This window comes from Cynara cardunculus (assembly GCF_001531365.2).
Source record: "Cynara cardunculus var. scolymus isolate 2C chromosome LG 4, CcrdV1, whole genome shotgun sequence".
Lineage (NCBI taxonomy): Eukaryota > Viridiplantae > Streptophyta > Magnoliopsida > Asterales > Asteraceae > Cynara > Cynara cardunculus.
Genome location: NC_037531.1, coordinates 16,871,380 through 16,890,946, shown reverse-complemented (window position 1 = coordinate 16,890,946; position 19,567 = coordinate 16,871,380). Strand labels below are relative to the sequence as shown.

The 19,567-nt window shown below is 37.3% G+C and overlaps 2 protein-coding genes across 5 annotated transcripts in view; one reads left to right on the top strand and one right to left on the bottom strand.

Annotated features, from left to right (window-relative positions):
- Positions 1-68: 68 nt before the first annotated feature.
- LOC112511750 lies at positions 69-9,206 on the top strand. Of its 4 annotated transcripts, XM_025117481.1 has the most exons (9): positions 69-732; positions 1,575-1,599; positions 1,693-1,746; positions 4,068-4,125; positions 4,213-4,328; positions 4,412-4,510; positions 5,551-6,041; positions 7,406-7,624; positions 8,742-9,206. In XM_025117481.1, exons 1-9 carry the CDS (start codon positions 592-594, stop codon positions 8,874-8,876), a joined length of 1,338 nt encoding a protein of 445 aa, XP_024973249.1. In that variant the 5' UTR covers positions 69-591; the 3' UTR covers positions 8,877-9,206. The 4 variants fall into 4 exon arrangements, with proteins under 4 accessions (XP_024973249.1, XP_024973248.1, XP_024973247.1 ...); XM_025117480.1 differs by having other exon boundaries at positions 1,575-1,746; positions 4,412-4,495; XM_025117479.1 differs by having other exon boundaries at positions 1,575-1,746; positions 5,563-6,041.
- Positions 9,207-10,578: 1,372 nt separating this feature from the next.
- LOC112511326 (FKBP12-interacting protein of 37 kDa) overlaps positions 10,579-19,567 on the bottom strand; it is a 10,303-nt gene continuing 1,314 nt past the window's right edge. Inside the window, exons 4-14 of the mRNA XM_025116909.1 lie at positions 18,099-18,166; positions 17,931-17,967; positions 17,633-17,720; positions 17,460-17,524; positions 17,293-17,370; positions 15,541-15,588; positions 13,901-13,954; positions 13,490-13,651; positions 12,993-13,062; positions 12,048-12,103; positions 10,579-11,071 (exon numbers count right to left, since the gene is read on the bottom strand). Of these exons, the coding sequence (XP_024972677.1) occupies positions 10,892-11,071; positions 12,048-12,103; positions 12,993-13,062; positions 13,490-13,651; positions 13,901-13,954; positions 15,541-15,588; positions 17,293-17,370; positions 17,460-17,524; positions 17,633-17,720; positions 17,931-17,967; positions 18,099-18,166 (906 nt within the window). The 3' untranslated portion in view covers positions 10,579-10,891. The remainder of the gene's footprint in view (positions 11,072-12,047; positions 12,104-12,992; positions 13,063-13,489; positions 13,652-13,900; positions 13,955-15,540; positions 15,589-17,292; positions 17,371-17,459; positions 17,525-17,632; positions 17,721-17,930; positions 17,968-18,098; positions 18,167-19,567) is intronic.

Genomic DNA, 19,567 nt, shown 5'->3' with positions numbered 1-19,567 from the left:
GGGGGGGGGGGGTAAGTTGAAAAAGTGTATTCCCGCCCACCACATCAAGGTGGAATGCTTCCTATCGGTACGAAGAAGTTCAACCCACGGGTAAAAACTTCTTTTGGCTATTTTGGTCAATTGAGTAGAAAAATGGTTGTAAAATGAATTGGGAGTCCAGAATGGCTACTTTGGACAATTCCCAGGTTGTGTCGATTAGCAGTTTATATGTACTTGAACCTATATTGCTTTGTCTTCTTTTGCTACCTCCATTTTAAGACTTGAATGATATCCTCCTAAAATCCTCCTAATTTATACCATCAAAAGAGTAAATTTTAGACTTGTAGTTACTAACTAAATTATCAGTTGGTTACTGCTTGCAAGATTCTTTTCAAATATACCATGGACGTGGTAAGTAGAAGTATACGATAAGCGCCAATGTACCATTAACAAAAAATGACTGTATTCAAAATGTGAAAGGATTCATATCTGGTTTAAAGTGTAACGATACGAGGTTAGAATCTTAATGTCAAACCCGATGCCGCTACATCTTGAATCGGGGATATATTTGTTTGGGGAGAAGTGATGGGTGTTTAGGTTTTCTTTTGCAACATGAAAGTGGAAACACCCGTTTCTTTTTTTTGCAGTAGTGGATTTTATCATGACCCAGCTGCGGGATGGTATTATAGCAGCAAAGATGGTCTGTATTACAAATTCGAAAACGGGAATTACGTGCTATGGGAAACGGACCAAGTGAGTTCGCTTCTCTTCCTCTTCCTTTGGACTTTCAGGGTGCGTTTGGTGCGCAGGACAGAACAAATACTACTTGTCCCATGTTTCGCGGGACATTTAGACCAAAGGCGGACCTAGAAATATTTTTTATTAGTGGTGGCGCCATTTGATTATAAAAAACGAAGCTATAGATATTTCTACAAAATCATCATTGGTCTGTTGGTTAGTTTCTTGCTTTTTGTATGTAAGGTCCTGTGTTTGAGTATTTTATCCCAAATCTTTTCAGAAACATAATAAACCTGAATTAAAAGCTAAAAACTAAGAAAATGATGCAAATGGGATTCGAACCCATTCCTCGAAGAGGAGAAAAGACTATGCAAACCAACCCTACCAGGAGAAACTTGTGATATTATTGTAGTTTCAAGGAATATATGGTTGCATCCAACAAAATAGTGGCACCTTTCACAACCCTAAAACTGTTTACACTACTTTGGAGGAACGAAATTGTGGCCTATGCCACCATATGCACCATAGTGGCTCCGTTCCTGATTTAGACTGAGAGAGGATATGACTGAGTGGGACAATAATGCATTTTTTGTCCCACCAAAATAGGTGGAACAAAAGTGATGGGACAAAAATCAAGGAGTTCGGACAAGATTGGACTGATTGGTGAAGTACTAAAAAATTAAAACTCGAAAGGCCTGAACAAAATTTTCCACCCGCATACCTTACTTCCGCCCGTCCAATTCTGTCAATCTTGTTCAGGCCCATCTGCGTACCAAACACACACTCAGGTGTTTCAGTTGTCTGTATTTTAAGTGTATTGGTTTGGTTAACAATGTTGAGTCATTTTATTGTCTCAGGCTGATCAATCTAATGCTAATGAAGGTATTGTTACTAGTGTTGGTGATAATTCTATTCATGATGAGTCTTACGACCATGCACCTTGTGGTAAGGATCCAACTGATGTTAACTTTGAAGGAGGTGAATCTGAAGGTTATGTAGCAGAGGAAGCAACTCCCAGTGACCCAATAGGTGATTTGCATTTTCTACTGATATTTTTGCTGTTTTGAGTTGCTTACACATCCAGGAAACAATTTCAAGAAGATATGTACCATTTCCCACTTCAGAGCATCTCCAACGGATTCTCCTTTTTGGAGAAAATAGAGATTTTGGAGTGTTTAACCTATTTTTTTCTTCAACAAATCTTCCAAAACATTCTCCAAAATGGAGAAAATAGGAGAGAGAGGATAAAAATCTCCAAATTTGGAGAACTCTCCAAAATTAAATGCTGAAGAGACAAAAATCTATTATCATTCCATATAAAGTTTGCTAGAAAGTTTCTCTGGAGATTTTATATCTATTGAATTTTTTTAATAATACTATCTACGTTGAAATCTCAAAAATGAAGAAACTGTTGGAAATGAATGTAATTCTTTTTGGAGATTTTAACTTTTGATTCTTCATTTTGGAGAAAATTATAGAGAATCTGTTGGAGATGCTCTTAATGTTACATTTTATCAAATATTAAAGGCATAGTTGTTAAAAGCGATTCTAGGCTCTGAGGCTCACAAGGCTCAAGGTCTTGGGCTTTTTCAAAGTTGAGGGGCGTATTCACGAGGCTCACTAAGGCGCCTTGTGGGCCTAGGCACGCCTCATAAAGAGTTATTAAATACCTAGGCAAACCCGAATATTAAATAACTTATCTCTCATAGACTTCTTAAAAAAAGAGATAACCCCCTCCATCCTAAAATAAGTGTCCATATTTTAATTTTAGTTTGTCCTGAAATAAATGTCCACTTCAAAAAAATAAGTGTATACTTCCCCATTCTACCCTTAAGGGTAACGTTGTCATGTACTTCATTAAAAGTGTAATAATTACACTTCTCCAACGTGTGTCCCATTTTCATTGTGGTCACTTATTTTTGGGACGGGGGAGCTATGCTGTTAATATCGCGATATATCGGATATCGCTCCTAGAGAAAATATCGGTCCATAAATATCGGTCAAAATATCGTCCCCGATATTATCGGCGATATTTTCCGATTTTTCCCGATTTTTAGCAATATTTTGATGCAAATATCGGACCAATATATCGATTTTTTAGGGTTTAAATATTTGGGCTTTTGTTACTTCATGGGCCTAGTTTTTTGGGCTTGGTAACTTAAATTAGGTCTGAAATTGATCTGCCTCCACAANATATATCGATTTTTTAGGGTTTAAATATTTGGGCTTTTGTTACTTCATGGGCCTAGTTTTTTGGGCTTGGTAACTTAAATTAGGTCTGAAATTGATCTGCCTCCACAATGGTCTTCTTCTTTCTTTTATATTAGCTCGTTTTTTAATACTTTAGATGACGTGATGTTTTAATTTTGAAACTATATTTCTAAACTCTAATTAATGCATATTATATATATAATTCTAAGAAATATTATGTTAACCGCTATTTTGGACCTATATATCACCGATATAACCGATATATCGAATATCGGTCCTGACCGATATTTCGTATTCTGACCGATATAACAGCATAGCGGGGGAGTATTAAATAGGTAAGTCAAACCCTAATATTAAATACCCAGTCCTTAGAACTTCAAGCATCCTATATAATATTGTTGGTTGCTGCATTGGAGGCTTGTACTTGCTGCATGTTTGAGTTGTGTGTAACTGTGTGTGTATAATTGATAAGATGTGCCTTGCATTTATGAGGTCCGTGCCTCATGCCTAGGCCCCGGGACCCCTTTGCGCCTAAGTGCGTCTTGAGCCTTTAACAACTTCGATTAAGGGGCTTGGCTATTAACCCACCATGTTTTCTATGATCAAACTACAAGCAATCGGTGATTTGACTGAACACTGGGCTATGAGAATATGTAACTATGGCAGCAATCATCATTAGTTTGGAATTATATAAGTGGTTCACATTCGTCATAGAACATTGTATGTATTCCCACAGTCGATAGTATAGCGCTTTTCAACATCATTCTTGTGGTTCATATATAGGGTCAGGTTCAGGGGAAAACCGTAAAAAAATGAAAATTTGAGGAACACCCTAATAACCATTCATCTGTATGGTATACACATGTGCATAACATGCACACATGCATAAAAACCAAGAAACATCTTCAATTACTTATATATGCATGTGCATACCGTACAGATGAATGGTTATTAAGTTGTTCCTCAAGCTTTCATTTTTTGAGGGTTTTCCCCTGAACCTCTCTCCCCCCCTCCCCCTCCCCCCCCCCTCTCTCTCTCTATATATATATGTCTTTGTGTGCGTATGTATATATGTATGTATTTGACATTAACACACTAATGTGGATTAGTCATAAACAATTATATGGTAAATTTTGCAGTTGATACGGAATGCTTAACCAATGGCCTGCCTGAAAATCTACCACCGCCTTCTGAATGGTACTTCTTTTGCAAGTAGTTAACTTCAGTTACTTTTTTTTTTTTTAATAATCTTCTTTTAACATCCGTGCTCATTTTTGTTTTTAGGCTAGAAGACACACTTATTGAACTCTATTTGTCGGGTTATTCCAACCAAACAATTGATGATGCTTCTGGTGCAAGGACGTTTGACGATCACACTAGCTTAAATATTCCCACAGATGGTTTGTCGAAAATCTTTTTCTTACCTTTAGGGACACATTGCTATTGTTCAAGCAAGACTGAAACAGGTCTAGATTTTGTCCAGGTATAGACGACGTTGATGCTGATGAACTGGAAGAGGGAGAATGGATCCCGGATGACACTCATGAAGCAGTTGATGGACGTGGAGGTGCTTCGGATGAAGGTTCATGTGAATTGTCAAAAATCAAAAGTTTATTTCCCAACGATGACCTTTAGGGTGCGTTTGGTACACAGAAAGGATTGGGCTGGCGAGGGTGAGGTAGGCGGGTAAAAGAAATTTGGTAGGTTTTAGGGTTTTAATTCGACATGGGTAGTTTAGTAATTTACCAAGTTTGTCCCATCTCCCTGATTTTTGTTCCACTATTTTGGCAGGATGGTAAAAATGTTTTTTGTCCCACTCCGGGGGTGTTTGGTTGGTTTCCAATTAAGTCATGTATGGATAAAGTTGTCTGTGTGGATTTGGATTAATCCATCTGTGTATGTTGGGAAGGTTTTTGTTTGGAATAATTTTTCATAGATGGAAGGGGTGTATTTTTTAATTGGAGGGACATGTCTGGAAAAAAATTTGGCTTTCTGCATTAAGCTCCCCCTAAAAGCTTACTAAAGAAGTCACTTTCTATATCATTAAGCTACTACCAAACAATCATGTATAGCTGACCGAATAGTTGTGTCCCCCATTAAGCTGCTAACAAACAGGCCCTCAATCTTATCTGGTCCAAGTCTATTTGTCGCATCATCTGGGACAAAACAAGTTTTTGTTCTGTTCTATCATGTACTATCCCGCGTACCAAACGCACCCTTATGTAGTTAATATAATAAGTTAGAGGTTATTATCCTAGGGGTCGGGTTCAGGGGAAAACCTCAAAAAAAGTGAAAAACTGAGGAACAACCTAGTAACCGTTCATCTGTATGGTATGCACATGTGCATACAAGTAATTTCTAAGTAATAAGTAATTTTTCTGGTATGCACAAGTGCATAACATGCACAAGTAAACATCTTCAATTACTTGTATGCACATGCATGCTATACAAATGAACGGTTGTTAGGATGTTCCTCATGTTTTTCACTTTTTTGGGGGTTTTCCCCTGAACCTCCCTCATTATCCTACTTTACTGATCTTCACGCATTTTTACACATGTTAACTGCCCATGCACTGTTAATCATCCAAAAGTGTTTATCTTGTCCTTTTCGTTGTTTCTTAGATGATTTTGCAGAGGAAGAAATGTGGCGTGCGCAATATGGTCAGGCAATTCAATCAGACAAAAAGCTTGTACCCGATCAGCCGATCATGGACTTATGGGACTGGGCAATGATAACAGGAACCAAAAAGCGTGGAAAACGTCGCATATGCAGATTAGTAGGGCGATTAGTGAGACGGTCCACTAAACTCCACCCTTCAATGCCTTCAAGTGGCCGCGTATTGAAAACGGCTCCAATATGTGAAGTTCTTCTTGATCTTGTACGAGTTAGATCAGGCCGGGTATATAAGTTGAGGAGTCCAAAAGTTGCGTATTTAGCTTCTTTATCGTCTTATGATTCTTCAAACCCAACAAAAGATTGGGGATTCCCAGAACTATCAACGGATAAGGTAACTCAAACAGTAGCAAAATCCTGTCAAGAGATCGAACCCAAAAGGGAAAGAGTCCGTGTTGATGATTCTGGATCACCAAAGGAACTCCTGTCAAGTGAAAAGGTGATTTTTGTTCTTAATAAACACGTATATGTTGCATAACCAAAGGGTCATTTGGCCCTGTGGTACCTAGGTACCAGTAGATCCAACCTTCCCGGAGGTCAAGGGTTCAAGCCTCACCAGATGTGAGGATTGTGTGTGATATAAATATTATACATAGACACACAGTTTTAGGAATGTGTAATTGTTACACTTCATTTAATTAACTAAAGGACAATTTTACCCTTAATAATAGAGAGATTTTCTCCATCTTATAATCAAGGGTAGAACAGGAAAATGGACGTTTACTTTTAAGTAGGACATTTATTTTGGGACCAACTAAAATAGAAATGTGTACACTTATTTTGGGACGGAGGGAGTATGATATATAAATAAACCCTTACCCCAATTGTGAAACCTGGGTCAAAAACGAATAATGAAGGGGAAATTCTTAGCGCCAATTACCAACACAAATTGGGTAAGCGCTAACTGGGTGATAGTGTGGTTTGAGTAAGCATTAAGCCTTAACTGAAAATGCTTACCGATAAAATACCTTTTATCATCTTTGTGTTGACCCGGTAAGTGAAGTTAATAATGTCGACCGGGTAAGTGCATGGTTAGTCAAATCAGTATTTAGGTAAACTAGTTGATGCTGACTAGGTCAGCAGTAGGTAAACAGGTATACGTCTAGGATGCTAGATTGCCATAAGGTTGTAAGCAGAAAATGGCAGAGAGCTATGCTGTTAAAGCGGTCAACATATCATGATCAGGACTGATTTCAAATAGCGGCTATTGTGATGGTAAAAGGATGGTATAACGGTCCAAAAATAGTGGTTTATATATTAAAATTATATATACATATATCTATGTTATGCAGCGAAAAGTTCCATTAGGAACCCTGGAACCACCCATAGAACATCACATGTCCCTCTTTAGGATGAATATTCATCATGAATGATACATTCTGATAAGTATGGATTTGTTATTCATCACGAATAACATGTTCATGATGAAGATGCCATGTGTCATGCTTTGGGTGGTTCCAGGTTCCTAATCAATTTTAGCCCCTATATATGTATGTGTGTATAATATGTATTTAGGCGAAGGATCGTGTGAGAAGGAGAGTTGAAGATGAGAAGCATAAGAAGGGATCTGGACCCTTGATCACCTTTAATCTCAACCCTCCCATGAAACGCTCTTGATACGGGGATTGATCCCGTGCATCTCATCCTAATGTGCATCCAAGGGTGGAGATCCCTTCTTACACTTTTCACCAGAACCCAACCGTTATAGCCATATATGATTATTTTTTGCATGATTATATCCGGTGAACTGCATGTAACCACACACACACACACATAGTATTTAACATCCTGCTGTCTTTACAGCTTAAAGGGCATGCATATAGAGATAGAGCTGCTGAGAGAAGAAGCCTACATGGTGGTTTTGGTGTTGGTCCCGGACAAAAGAGAACAGCAGATACTGATTCTTCATCTTCGTCTCCCGTTTCTGCTACTCCAGAAGAAGCTGTAGCTGAAGCCTTGAATTTGTCATTCGGAGTTGGTAGTTATGCCCGAAAGATTCTAGAAGGCATGGGCTGGAAAGAGGTATTATACTTTGCAGTTTTATCAGTATTAGGTTCTCATAGTGTCGCCTGATTCATGCCGTTTTTTTCACCGGATTGGCACAAACTTGCATCTCGAACAGATTCTCTAAAATAGAGAATATGAAGATTTTGTTATCTATTTTGCTCCAACAAGTTCTCTATATTGTTATCTAAAACAGACAACTCCAAGTTTAGAGAATTCTCTAAAGTTTAGAGAACTCCAGTATAGAGAATTCTCTAAATCAGATTGAATTATTAATATTTTATTTTAAAAAAAAATATTAAAAGTGTATTGGAATGATAAAACTATAGAATATTTTTTTAATATAATTAATGTTGAAATCCCCAAAATAGAGAATTTGTTGGAGTTGATTGTAAATTTTATCTTTTGATTCGCTAATTTAAAGAAATTACAGAGAATTGTTGGAGATGCTCTGATACTCTCCTTCCCAGTATAAGTGTCTACTTTCCAATTCTACCCTTAATTATGAAATGAAAAAAAATATTACTCCTTTTATTATCAAGGGTGAAATTTTTGTTCTATCTTGTTGATATATTGGGAAATTTTTAGGAGCCCTAAAAGATATATTTGCTTTAATCTGATGTGTGCTCCCCTAAGTTAATAAAGAGTGACCGCAGCTTACTGGTAGTGTTATTGCATAACATTACAAGTTGCAAGGTCGAATCCCTTTGGCGCCCTTTAAAGTGATGCTAAAAAACCATTCATATGTCATTTTAAATGGAACCGTATCAATTAATTAGGAAAACCCCGAAAAAAAATGAAAAACTGAGGAACACTCTGGTGATCATTCATTTGGACAGTATGCACATGTGCATACAAGAAAATGAAGTTGTTTCTTGGTTTTTATGCACGTGTGCATATTGGACAAATTGCTTACAAATTACTTGTATGCACATGTGCATAACATCTGGTTTAACAGTTACCAAAGTGTTCCTCAGTTTTTATTTTTTGCGGTTTTCCCAGAACCCGACTCTTATTTTATATTATGTTATTTATTTGTGCCCATGCTTGGAGTTGGAGACCGGATCGAATTTTTTTCTCAAGTGAGAACTTGAACCTGAATGTTAGATCGATAACCCTTTTTTGCACGGTGCAGGGTGAGGCTCTTGGGTGCGGCATGAAGGGGTTAACCGAGCCGATACAAGCAGTTGGAAACAAAGGAAGTTCGGGTTTGGGATGGAATCAGAACAGCAAATGGAAACACGCCCGATCTGAATCTAAACTGTCTTGAATGATTTATGTTGCCACAAGCTTCGTGTGTCGAAATATGTGGATCGATCTGTGTTTGCACTTGAACCGATCAAATTTCCACAAAATCCTGAGATTGGCTCGTAAGGCATTGGTTTTTATGTCCATGGGTCATGCTGGAGGATGTTCTAATGTCAGATATGGATACATGTTTTAGATTTTACCCAATTATACGTATTTTAACCTTTTACGTTAATTATACATGTTTTAGCCTAATTATAACGTTTTGGGTTTTTTTTTACCCTTTTAGTTGATTTGGTGATTCCCGATTCCGGCTTTCGAAGAGTGTTAGAAGAATGACTATATTGAAGTGAATTTCATATATTACTTTATTAAACGGTTCTAAGCAAATAGCAGGAAATCGTGGTGAAATTTTTGCGACTCATTCATGAATTGGTGCATTACGATGAATTGGTGAATTGGTGATTTTATAAATTTTAACTTGTTAAGTTAAATAAGTTCTATTTTGTGTTCGAGCTTGAAATTATTAAGCTCGAGCTCAAGATAAACGAGCTACTCGTTAAAAGTTCGACTCCACCCCTAGATGCACCCATGACAAATAACAATTAAACCATATAAAATCAATAGATGAATACGCTTGATCAGATAAAACCAAACTAACCACGTAAATCCCATGTGGAGTATGTAAAAATAATGTACGTAAACTTTACTTCTATCCCGAGGGGTAAAGAAATTCCGTAAACATCCACCACTTGCATATGGAGACAAACTACATAATAGAATGTGCAAAGAAGGAATAAGAAATGCTTCATGGACGTACATGAAATAAGGATTTTCAAATACAAACAATGTAAACGTTATAAACTTTATAAACTAATCTCGACCGTACATTTAGATAATCAGCGATGTGATTAAATCGATTCATAAATTTACTTTTAACTACATCTTTAACGTTTTGGTAACCGTGTCTAAATTTCAAAATAAAGGATGGAAATTAGGTTTGTAACAATTACTTTGTTTATATTGTATACTCACTCTATGAAGTAAATAGGCTAATCAAACAAGAAAAACACAAAGCGCAATACTGAAAACTGCTGGTACACAAGGGGAAAAAAGCTAATAGACATAAAATGTAGGGGAAAAAACTAAGGGGGGTTTACAAATAGGCATGGCAACAAAGCGGGGAATGCAATCCTCGGCCCTAGTTCCACTATCTCATCCCCGTCCGGTCCTCCTACGAGGAATCAAATCCCTACCCGGTTTTTGTTGGGTCTATCCCCGGTTCAATAATAAATTATGCAAAAAATGGTCAAAATTGGTTGAAAATTATAATATATTATATAAAACATATTAATTCTTTTTAATTAATATATATACATACGGAGACAAGACAGGTTGAGGGAACACATTATTCAGCCCCACTTTTCAACATATCAAGGATCCACAGATCCGGTACCTATAATTTTTACAGAGAATCCTTGGCCCCAAACAGGGAGGGCCAAATCACCATGCCTATTTACAAAACACTTACCGGGTAAGTGCTTATCGGGTGTCACTTGCTTTAAGAGGTAAGCATGGCAACAACCAAAAATCTCACCCAATAAAAAGCATGCAAAGACCGATAATCTTACCCCATAAGCGAGGAAGAAAGACTCTTACCAGGTAAAAGAAGCTTGCGAATAATCCATTTTTTTCACGAGAACGGTAAGTAATAAAGTAAAAGGTGATGATTCTTACAGGTATACTGGTAAGCAGACCCTAAGACAACTCCTTATTGGAGGCAAATCTGGTCCACATGCACATATGCACCTTATTTGCTAAGAAACAAATTGAGATTAAATGATGCTAATAATCAAAGAAATCACAACTACAGCTACCCTTTTCTCATCCATGCCACAAAGTATATGTTACATATGTAAATACATGGAGACCCATAAATACAAACTTGTTCAGCTTCGTATCTCAAAACTTGACGTACATACACCGACTGACATTTTTCAGTAAAACCGACTTGACCGGAAGGGAAGTGGTAACAATCTACGAGTTATCATTCTCGGCTTCCACCGACACTGTAGCATCCTCATCGGTATCTTTCTTATCAGCAGCAGCAGCAGCTGTCTCAGTTGTCTCCTCTACCATCCCCTTTTGCTGCAGCAGTTGCCTTAATCTTTGGATCTCACTGTCTTTGTCTTCAAGCTTCTCTTCCAAGATTAGTACCTGAATAAATAAGCCCAAACCCCGAATGTCACCAACCATCATTAGTACTCGAATCGAAATTTCTCTCATTTTGAAGCAGAAATCACAATCGGATCGGACTATTTACTCCAAACCATTTATTATGATTAGAGGGTGCAACAACTAGTCATGAATAAATAAAAACGAACCGAAGGGTCATTGGTGTAGTGGTGCTCGGTCACCCCACCTTCCTGGAAGTGAGGGGTTCGAGTCTCACCAAATGTGAGAGAAGTGTGTGAGTTCAATTTGCTGTATATAAAATTATAGATACTTCAAAACAAAAAAGAGCCAAGGGGTCAATGGCCCAGTGGTATAAGGGGTTACCGATAAATCCTAGTCCTCCCTAAGGTCAAAGGGTTCAAACCTCACAAAAGATGAGTGTGATTATTTGGTGTAAATGAATATTATATAGTTCTAAAAGAACGAGATATAGAAACACTAAGATTTTAAATAATTTGGGAACTTCCAGGTCTCATCATATAAAATGATAGGAAACCAAACAAAACGAGCCTAGTATATCCCACCTCGGAGGTGGGGTTTGGGAGGGATGAGATGTATGTAGACCTGACCCCTACCTACTCCTGAGGGTAGAGCGGTTGTTTCTGGGAAGACTTCCCGGATTGCAAAAAGAAAGGCGGCCCGAAAAGGCTGAACAAAGGAAAAAAAGAAGGCTAGAAACAAATTAAGATAAGGAAACCACTGCAAGGGACCCCTAGTCTATTATAGGGTTCTAGTAGCCCATCACCCACCTCTCGAGTGCCTTTCAATCCTCCTGCTTGGCCTAGCTAAAATGATAGATAGTGAACAGATATCAAGCTTGCTAAACGGGGCATAAGATAACCAAAAAAACCGATGGGGTGACAAATAAGAATGATAAAACATTGTTTGAAACATGATAACAGGGGAAATAAGTACGAAGTAATCACAAACACAAATTATGGAGGGGAGAGAGGCACACCATTTCATTTGATTTTTCAACATCATTTGTCAGTCCCTCCATGTGCTTGCATAATCCTGCACGAAGTAAATGCAAGCTAATTAATGACATGATCTCAGTTAAAGCAAGTAAAAGATCAGCATGGTAATATGATAGAAACAACAGCCTAAACATTTATGCACCAGTTCTTCCTCGTTCCTTTATTGTAAGTGCAAGCAAACAGGTCCTACTGGACCTACCGTTTCACCATTTGCATATTTCTATTTAATTAACTTGTGTTAAATAATCACTCAAATCCCTAAATCCTATTAAAAAAGGAGCCTAGATAACAAGTAAATACTAATTTTGCCCCACAAGTGACATCACTTCCATTTGGGATGTCCGATAGTAAATGAAGCATTAGAAATATGATATCTTTCTTGAAATAGAAGGACCAATACAGCTTTACTTTTTGTTTGTTATAAAACTAGTATTAACTTGGTCCTCATGAGGTATATTGGTTGGACTTCATCACTGACGTTGGCTGGGTTAATCCTACCTGTCATTATGAGGACAAGAAGGTTTTTGATCATCAAAGGATTAGCCCTCATTGATTTAATTTAACCTACTATTCCCAAGTAAAACTTTTAATTTCAACACTTCCTCAAACGCAGGTTTAGTGTAAACTTTAAAAGCTCATTGATTTTTCCTTCAAGTTAAGAGATCATATCAACTTTGAGGTTGAAAGTGGTCTGTTGACCATGAAGAGGCAAAAGCAAGAATTATCTCTAGATGGTACTCACTGCACAAGGGACTCAAAATCTCCTTTCACTTCAGAAAACATTTGATAAATAAACAAACCTCGAGGCTCATGGTAACTTGTGATCCTTTTAAACATCCTAATTAACGTGAGATTAAACAATGATGCAAAGAGGTGTTTTTATCGATATAATATTAGATTATATAATAAAATAAAAATAACTCAACCTTCAAAATGGTTTCGGAGTTCTACGTTCTGAGATTTCTGCAGCGCAAGTTTCATTGACAACTCATGTATCTGCAAACCAAAAATATGAACCGGTTGGTAACCAGACCTTGTGAAACTTCCAGACCATTCAATAACAGATAAAAATCTGAGAGCACAACAATTTCACCATCTTCAAGTAATGAGTGCCAGATAACAAAAGCATTTGCTTGTACTATATCAATGTCATGTCAGTAGTAGACTTCACCAGTTATGCAAGACAGAAATCAACCAACTCTCTCCCCCAAAAAAGAAGAAAAGGTAGAAGCTATCCAGATAAGATGTGCAAGAGAAGAATCACATCCCCAGTTTTTCTGATTTGAAGAAAAACATATATATATATACACACACACACACACACACATATATATATATATATGGGTTACCAGCAGATTTTGGCACACAAGGGAACGTGTCAAAGTACACAAATATGTGTTCGAAAAACTACATAATCGCTAACCTTTCCTTCCTTGGCTTGATTTCCAATCTCCTCATTTTCTTCCTGCAGGGTCCTGCATTTAGCCATAAGCATCTTCCCCATTTTGCTTTGTGGGGTGAAGTTGACAGCAGCTACATTATCCTGCAGCTCCTTCACTTTTTTATCCTTCTCCTCTACCAAATTCTGTAAATGCAGTGCTATTAGTAATGTATAAGAGATGCTGAAACAATCAAGTACGAGCCAGAATACACTAAATTTTAATCAACATAAAGGTTGCGTGTGTTTATTGTTGAGAAATCAACGGCACGACGACCTGGCAGTCGGATACCGTCATGACTCAAAGTTGTGCCGTGATAACTATGAGCGGAAATAGAGCATAGCTAGTCTGATCATAGCAATGTATCATGAAATATTCAGGGTTTGCCTATCTACCTTCAAACGCATAAACTCCTCGTGAATTGCTGGATCAAGTAATAATCTCCGTGCCTGTAAATTTTAACACAACAGAAGATTGAGTGACGGGAAGCAAGGCAACCATGTTATTGGAGACATTTTGACTTGGGGCGGCGATCTAATAACATATTAGAAAGAAAAAAACAAGAGTTAACAAAATGCAGTAGCTAATATTCCTACATTATTCCTACAATTTCTTATGAAGTATTCTCTTTAAATAAAAGAAACATTCTTTTTGTTGTTGGTGTGATGCAGGGATAAAGGAATGCCATCTGCAACAATTTGTACTGGCAAAAACAAAGAGAGCTAAGGTGCAACTATAAAATAATCTCCTTAACAACTCCCTTCGCCCCACAATTGATGCAACATATAACATTTCACGAACAATGAGAATAGCATTAGAATGATACTTTAAGTTCTCAAACAATACATCACACCAGATCAAGCGGCCAGAACATGTATGCACTGATGCACATGAAGGTTCTATATAATCCAAAACTTTAATTTGAAGAGTGGGGGTGGACCCGTGTGTGGACATAAGCGAGGGTAATTGGTCGCTAAACATTCAAAATTATGTGCACCCCTCAAGGCAAAAAACTTTTCATTCATGGTGGTTGAGAAGATTTCTGATGATGCAGTGGACCAAGCCTCTACCCAACTGTATCGCTTCAGCCAACAGATTTCCAGTTTGCAAAAGAGGATTTACTTTGTGTAACATCAAATTGTGATTCATATTCAAGGAAAGATGTTGCCTCTCTACCTCTTGAGGCACAGAGGAAAGGTTTGCATACATCTCCCCCCCCCCCCCCAAAAAAAAAAAAAAGAGACCCTACTTCTGGGCTGGATGTGCGTTTGCTTGTTTATCTGGCTCGGTTTATCAAGGAAAGATTGCAATCTATAGTTGTGGGAACATCTAAACTTGCAAGCAGCTCCGTACATATAAATATGCTATGAAATAACTTTGTCGTGTAAAGCATGGAAATAGACCTTAACATGAAATTACCTTGACCACATAAAAACCTCTGCTGCTAAAAGCAAGAAAATCACGAGGCGAGGCCCCTTATCAAAGTAAGGGTGTCAAGAGATCTAGGGACAACTACAACTGAAGTATTGATATCCAAAATAATGGGTGATTGGTCAGCAAGCTAAAGCACAATTACAAAGGCCATCAATTATAACAATTACTCATTAAACATTGGATACTTGCAAACCATGAAGAAAGGAATAACCGCAAGTTATACTGCACGATTTTAAGATAAAATGATAAATGGCTCCAATGAAGGGATAGATTGTGACTTGGGAAAATCAAATGGCATATTTAAACTGCTTGAATTCCTGTGATAACTATATTAAACTTTGTAATAAGCATCAAAGAAGTAACATAATAGGTATTGATATGACAAGGGCTATGTCTAACATCACAAACCCAAAATGTATAGGGATAGATCAGAGCATGCCTTGATCTTGCAGAGACACAATGTGTGCATCTTCTATGTATCTGGTCATGTAACAGGGACATATACAACTCTATTTTGCAATAAAATAGTTCAAGTATCATTCAGAATTCCTGGAAGATTATTTTGCCTCACAAGAGAGAGAGAGAGAGAGTATTGGTGTACCTGCATTGATAGAGGCTTGAGTTGCGATCTTAAATCCCGAACTGCAGACTGAAGTAAAAAAACCAAAGTTATCAGTTGACACGCATTTGAAGATTTTCTAACATGTAAGAACTTAATGAGCTAATACAATTCACCAATATCAAATGGTACTAGACTTTTCTTAGAGAGTGAGAGAGAGGCTTGACAAAGCCTCAGTCAGGACAGATTGGAGATGGGAAGGAAACTATGAAGTTAAAACAAGAGAGGCAAAGAGATCAAGGAATCGAGTTCAAGGAAACCAGCATCTTCATGAGACTTTCCCACTGAAAGTTGAAACATCATCAATTCCATTTGCACCCATAGCGACTATTCTGGGCATTGAGATTGACTATGGCCATAGGGATTTGGCATTTACCACCTACTCAATTCTCCCTTTATTATTTCTCCATGTCAATCTTGGCCGACCTCTATACCTCTTAAAGTTCTCTTGGTAAGACTTAAGAGTACTCTCTTCTAACAGGCTTATTCAATGTTGACAACAGAGATGACCAAACCAACTCAGGCTGTATTTCCCAGGGTTTTTCTCGAAGTCGCCACCCTGATACCATTTGTGTCATTGTTTCTAGTCGTATTCCTCAAACCTCAAAAATGCATTTGCATTACACCCATCTTGTTTACAGGATGTTAATTAAAGTAGGCATATGGAGCACAATAGTGTGGTTTTTTTAAGCTCTAAGAAACCCCTTGAAGATACTTTGCATATAAGAAACAAGATGGATCCAACTCATTGAAAGTTACCTTTATTAAGATATTGATCTAGCATCCATTTACCCTAGGTGGTGCCGATTCTAACTTACTGGTCATTTGTAACACTGAGTCAACCATAGACATGAAGAACACAAAAAAAAACTTGTTCTTTTACCAAGTAATATATAAGAGCTGACCTATGTAACAATTTTTATACTTGTAACTTGTAAGCTTAATATTCAATCAAATCAAACAGTTACCATTAAAGCAAAGTAGGTCTCAACCAGAAAAAGGTTTACTGAGCAGCATCTCCATCCCCCCATCTCCATCCAATGATCATGACACCATAGTCAGTCAACATACCCCACCACCACTGTCACAGTCACCTCCACCACCATCTCTAGTACCCGTTGCCTCCAGCATCAGCATAATTTTTACTACCGCCTAATCTCCATCACCCTTCTGAAACAGCCATTGACGGTCCTAAGCTGAAAAAAGGGTGTACACACGCATGGAAAGGGGAGAGATGAAGAGAGACCAAGGAACTTCCACTTGCCTCCACCAACAAACAAAATTTGAATTTGCTAATAATTTCAGGGAACTGCTTATATGAGCATCACCATGAGTAGCATGTGTGCTTAGGGATCTGGATGCTAAAGACTTGAACAAGTCAACAGCATTGCCATGAAGGACAAATACAGAAGGTTGGATGGAGGCATTTTACAGACGAGAGGTTTTGTCAGTGAAGTAGAGCACGTGGCTATCTTTAATTGCAAAACAACTTCCAGGATTCTCTTAGAGGCTTAAGTTTCAGGTCTTCCTGTTATAATTTTCCTTTCGTAACTGAATGAAAGAAGGCTTTAGATTCCTTGTAAGTTTCAATAAAAATCTAATGAAACTCTAAAAATCAACAGAATACCAGCTATATTGGAATTAATAGGTACACACAAGTGTAACTGCACAATTTTTTTTAAATATAGAAGTATAAAGCCCTTCCATGTGTAAAATGGAGAAAGAAATATGCACCTTCAAATCCGCTATTTCCTGCTCTCGCTTTGCAATGGTTACTATAAATGCAGCTTCCTTTTTCTTTGCTTTCTCCAGCTAAAAACAGTAGTAAAATAACCATATGGATCAATACAATATTGGCATTAACTTGCCACCAAAAAGGCATATACTTAATGAAACCAAACCTGCTCTCGCACTGATTCCTCAGAAGATTTTAAGTTCTGTAGGTAATTGACGACGATTCTAGGTTCTGCATGGATAACAAAAATATTAATGACACTACTTTCTCATAAACAAAATATAATATGCCATGAATTATCTTTTTTAAGGCACTAAAGCAATATATTTAAGAACCAACCAACTGATGTGCCTGACGGAATGAAGGACTCGTTCTGAAATGCAGAATGCCACTTCTGAACTTCTGACTTTGCAGCTTCAAGTTCTGACTATAACCAATATCAATAAGATCAAAACAATAAGATACCCATATGGAGGATAGAGACACATGTAAACTAAGTAGATACTCATGCAATTGCAGATGATGCCAACTTTACATTAAGGCATTACATTGGTATTTTAGATTACAAATAACTTGTTGCATAATAATTGAAGGCATGAAAGTAACAAAGACATGATCAAGATAAGTTTATACATACTTGGGATGTTGCAAGAGTATCCTTACAGCTTTGAAGACTACAAAAGGCAAAGCACAAAAAAAGAAAGCAAAAACGGATTTATGCTTGATTCAGATTTCAGATGGTATAATTACACAAAAGACAAAAAGCTTTTAAAAAAAACGACCAAGAAGAATCAGTTGTTGATACCTTTCACGAAGGGATAAAATCATCCCTGTTGCCACGCCTGGTGCAGTTTCTTCTACTTTTAAGTTAGCCTGAGATGTAAAAAAGAAGTAAAAGCAAACATCATATTAATGATTAAATACATGATGATATAGGAAATACAAGCATCACATCAGCTACGCTCACAATGTAAGATATGAAAAGTAGAGACTAAAGAACATGTAATATAAGATTCAAAAGTTCCAGGCTAACACCAGGCACTCGCACACTGCAGCTGTCTTAATAAGGCTTCCCTGTCCCTAAGGCTTGATTTGGTGATACTTGCATTTTCTGTTTACATCTTTGGGTAATGTAAACAGAGTCGTAATTCCTACTTGACAGCAAATGAAGACGTATTTGACACTATTTAGAAAATTTTGATAAATATTCAAAATAGAAATTGTTTTTACTAGGTTTGAAAAAACAACCTCGTTAAAGTCAAATAGTCAAAGCATTTTTTTTTCTTGTAAACAAGTTCTGTAGATCGTGAAAACATCAAAACCAAGTTCACAATCTATAATAGATGACATTTTGGGTTTGGGTTTGTGTGTGGATATTTTCTCTCAAGTAATCTCCATGTTCATAGTTGATTCTTCATCTTTGGCCATCGTGGCCTTTACCCCTCTTTTAAAGGTGACTTTTCCATGTCAAGTCCTTTCAACTTCTTATATTATGTTGTTTGCCATTAAAATATAGCGTAAACTATAAATGACTCAAATATGTTTACCATAAGGAGCAGCATAGACCAACCATGGAGGCATTGACAAATGTGCAAGTACAAACTACCAAATACTTGGAATATTTTCCATCTACTTTTCTTCCTACACTAAACAAACCATGAGAGAATCATAAAAGAAGACAAACCCTCCATGCTTTGTTAGTTTAGTGCATGATTATTATGCTGAAAAATGCCATGGCAGTTATTTTACCTAACATCTCTTTATCAGGTAGCCTGCACATAGCCTCAGAGGTGCTCATGATTGCATTTTGATTATCCTTACCTACTTGTATTAAGCATCTAAACCATGAATTGTTTCCTATGATCCAACAAATCCAGGCAACTGCTGTCTCACAAACCAAAAACCCGCTTCTTTGAAATCTCTTGAATTGTGAATAAATGCTAATGGTTCCTCCTATAACACTTCAATGTTGCATCAACTAGTAAATAGTAATCATCCTAAAAAACCAGAATAAAGTCATAATGATCTATAGCAGGTTTTGATGGAAAAGTTCTAAATTGTGGTTATGAATAAACAACAACATTCAGGGGCTGTTTGTTTGCCTCTTAATCGCTAAGAGGCAGAGGCTGTTTGGCAAAAAAAATAGAACCTCTTAATGGTGACAATTGGCTCTTAACCATTTTGCATCCTATACCTCACTAAACCATTAAGAGGTTCATTTTTCCAACTATGCCCTCCTTTCCCAAATCATCACCGTCTTCTCGTCTTCTCCCC

What these genes read in the sequence shown, in the direction of transcription:
- LOC112511750 (XM_025117478.1), top strand. Translation starts at nt 592, where the DNA reads ATGAAAGTGGAAACACCCGTTTCTTTTTTTTGCAGTAGTGGATTTTAT. An exon ending in TGGAGGTGCTTCGGATGAAG is followed by an intron (nt 4,511 to 5,550) that starts GTTCATGTGAAT and finishes GTTGTTTCTTAG; the next exon opens with ATGATTTTGCAGAGGAAGAA. An exon ending in AAGGCATGGGCTGGAAAGAG is followed by an intron (nt 7,625 to 8,741) that starts GTATTATACTTT and finishes TGCACGGTGCAG; the next exon opens with GGTGAGGCTCTTGGGTGCGG.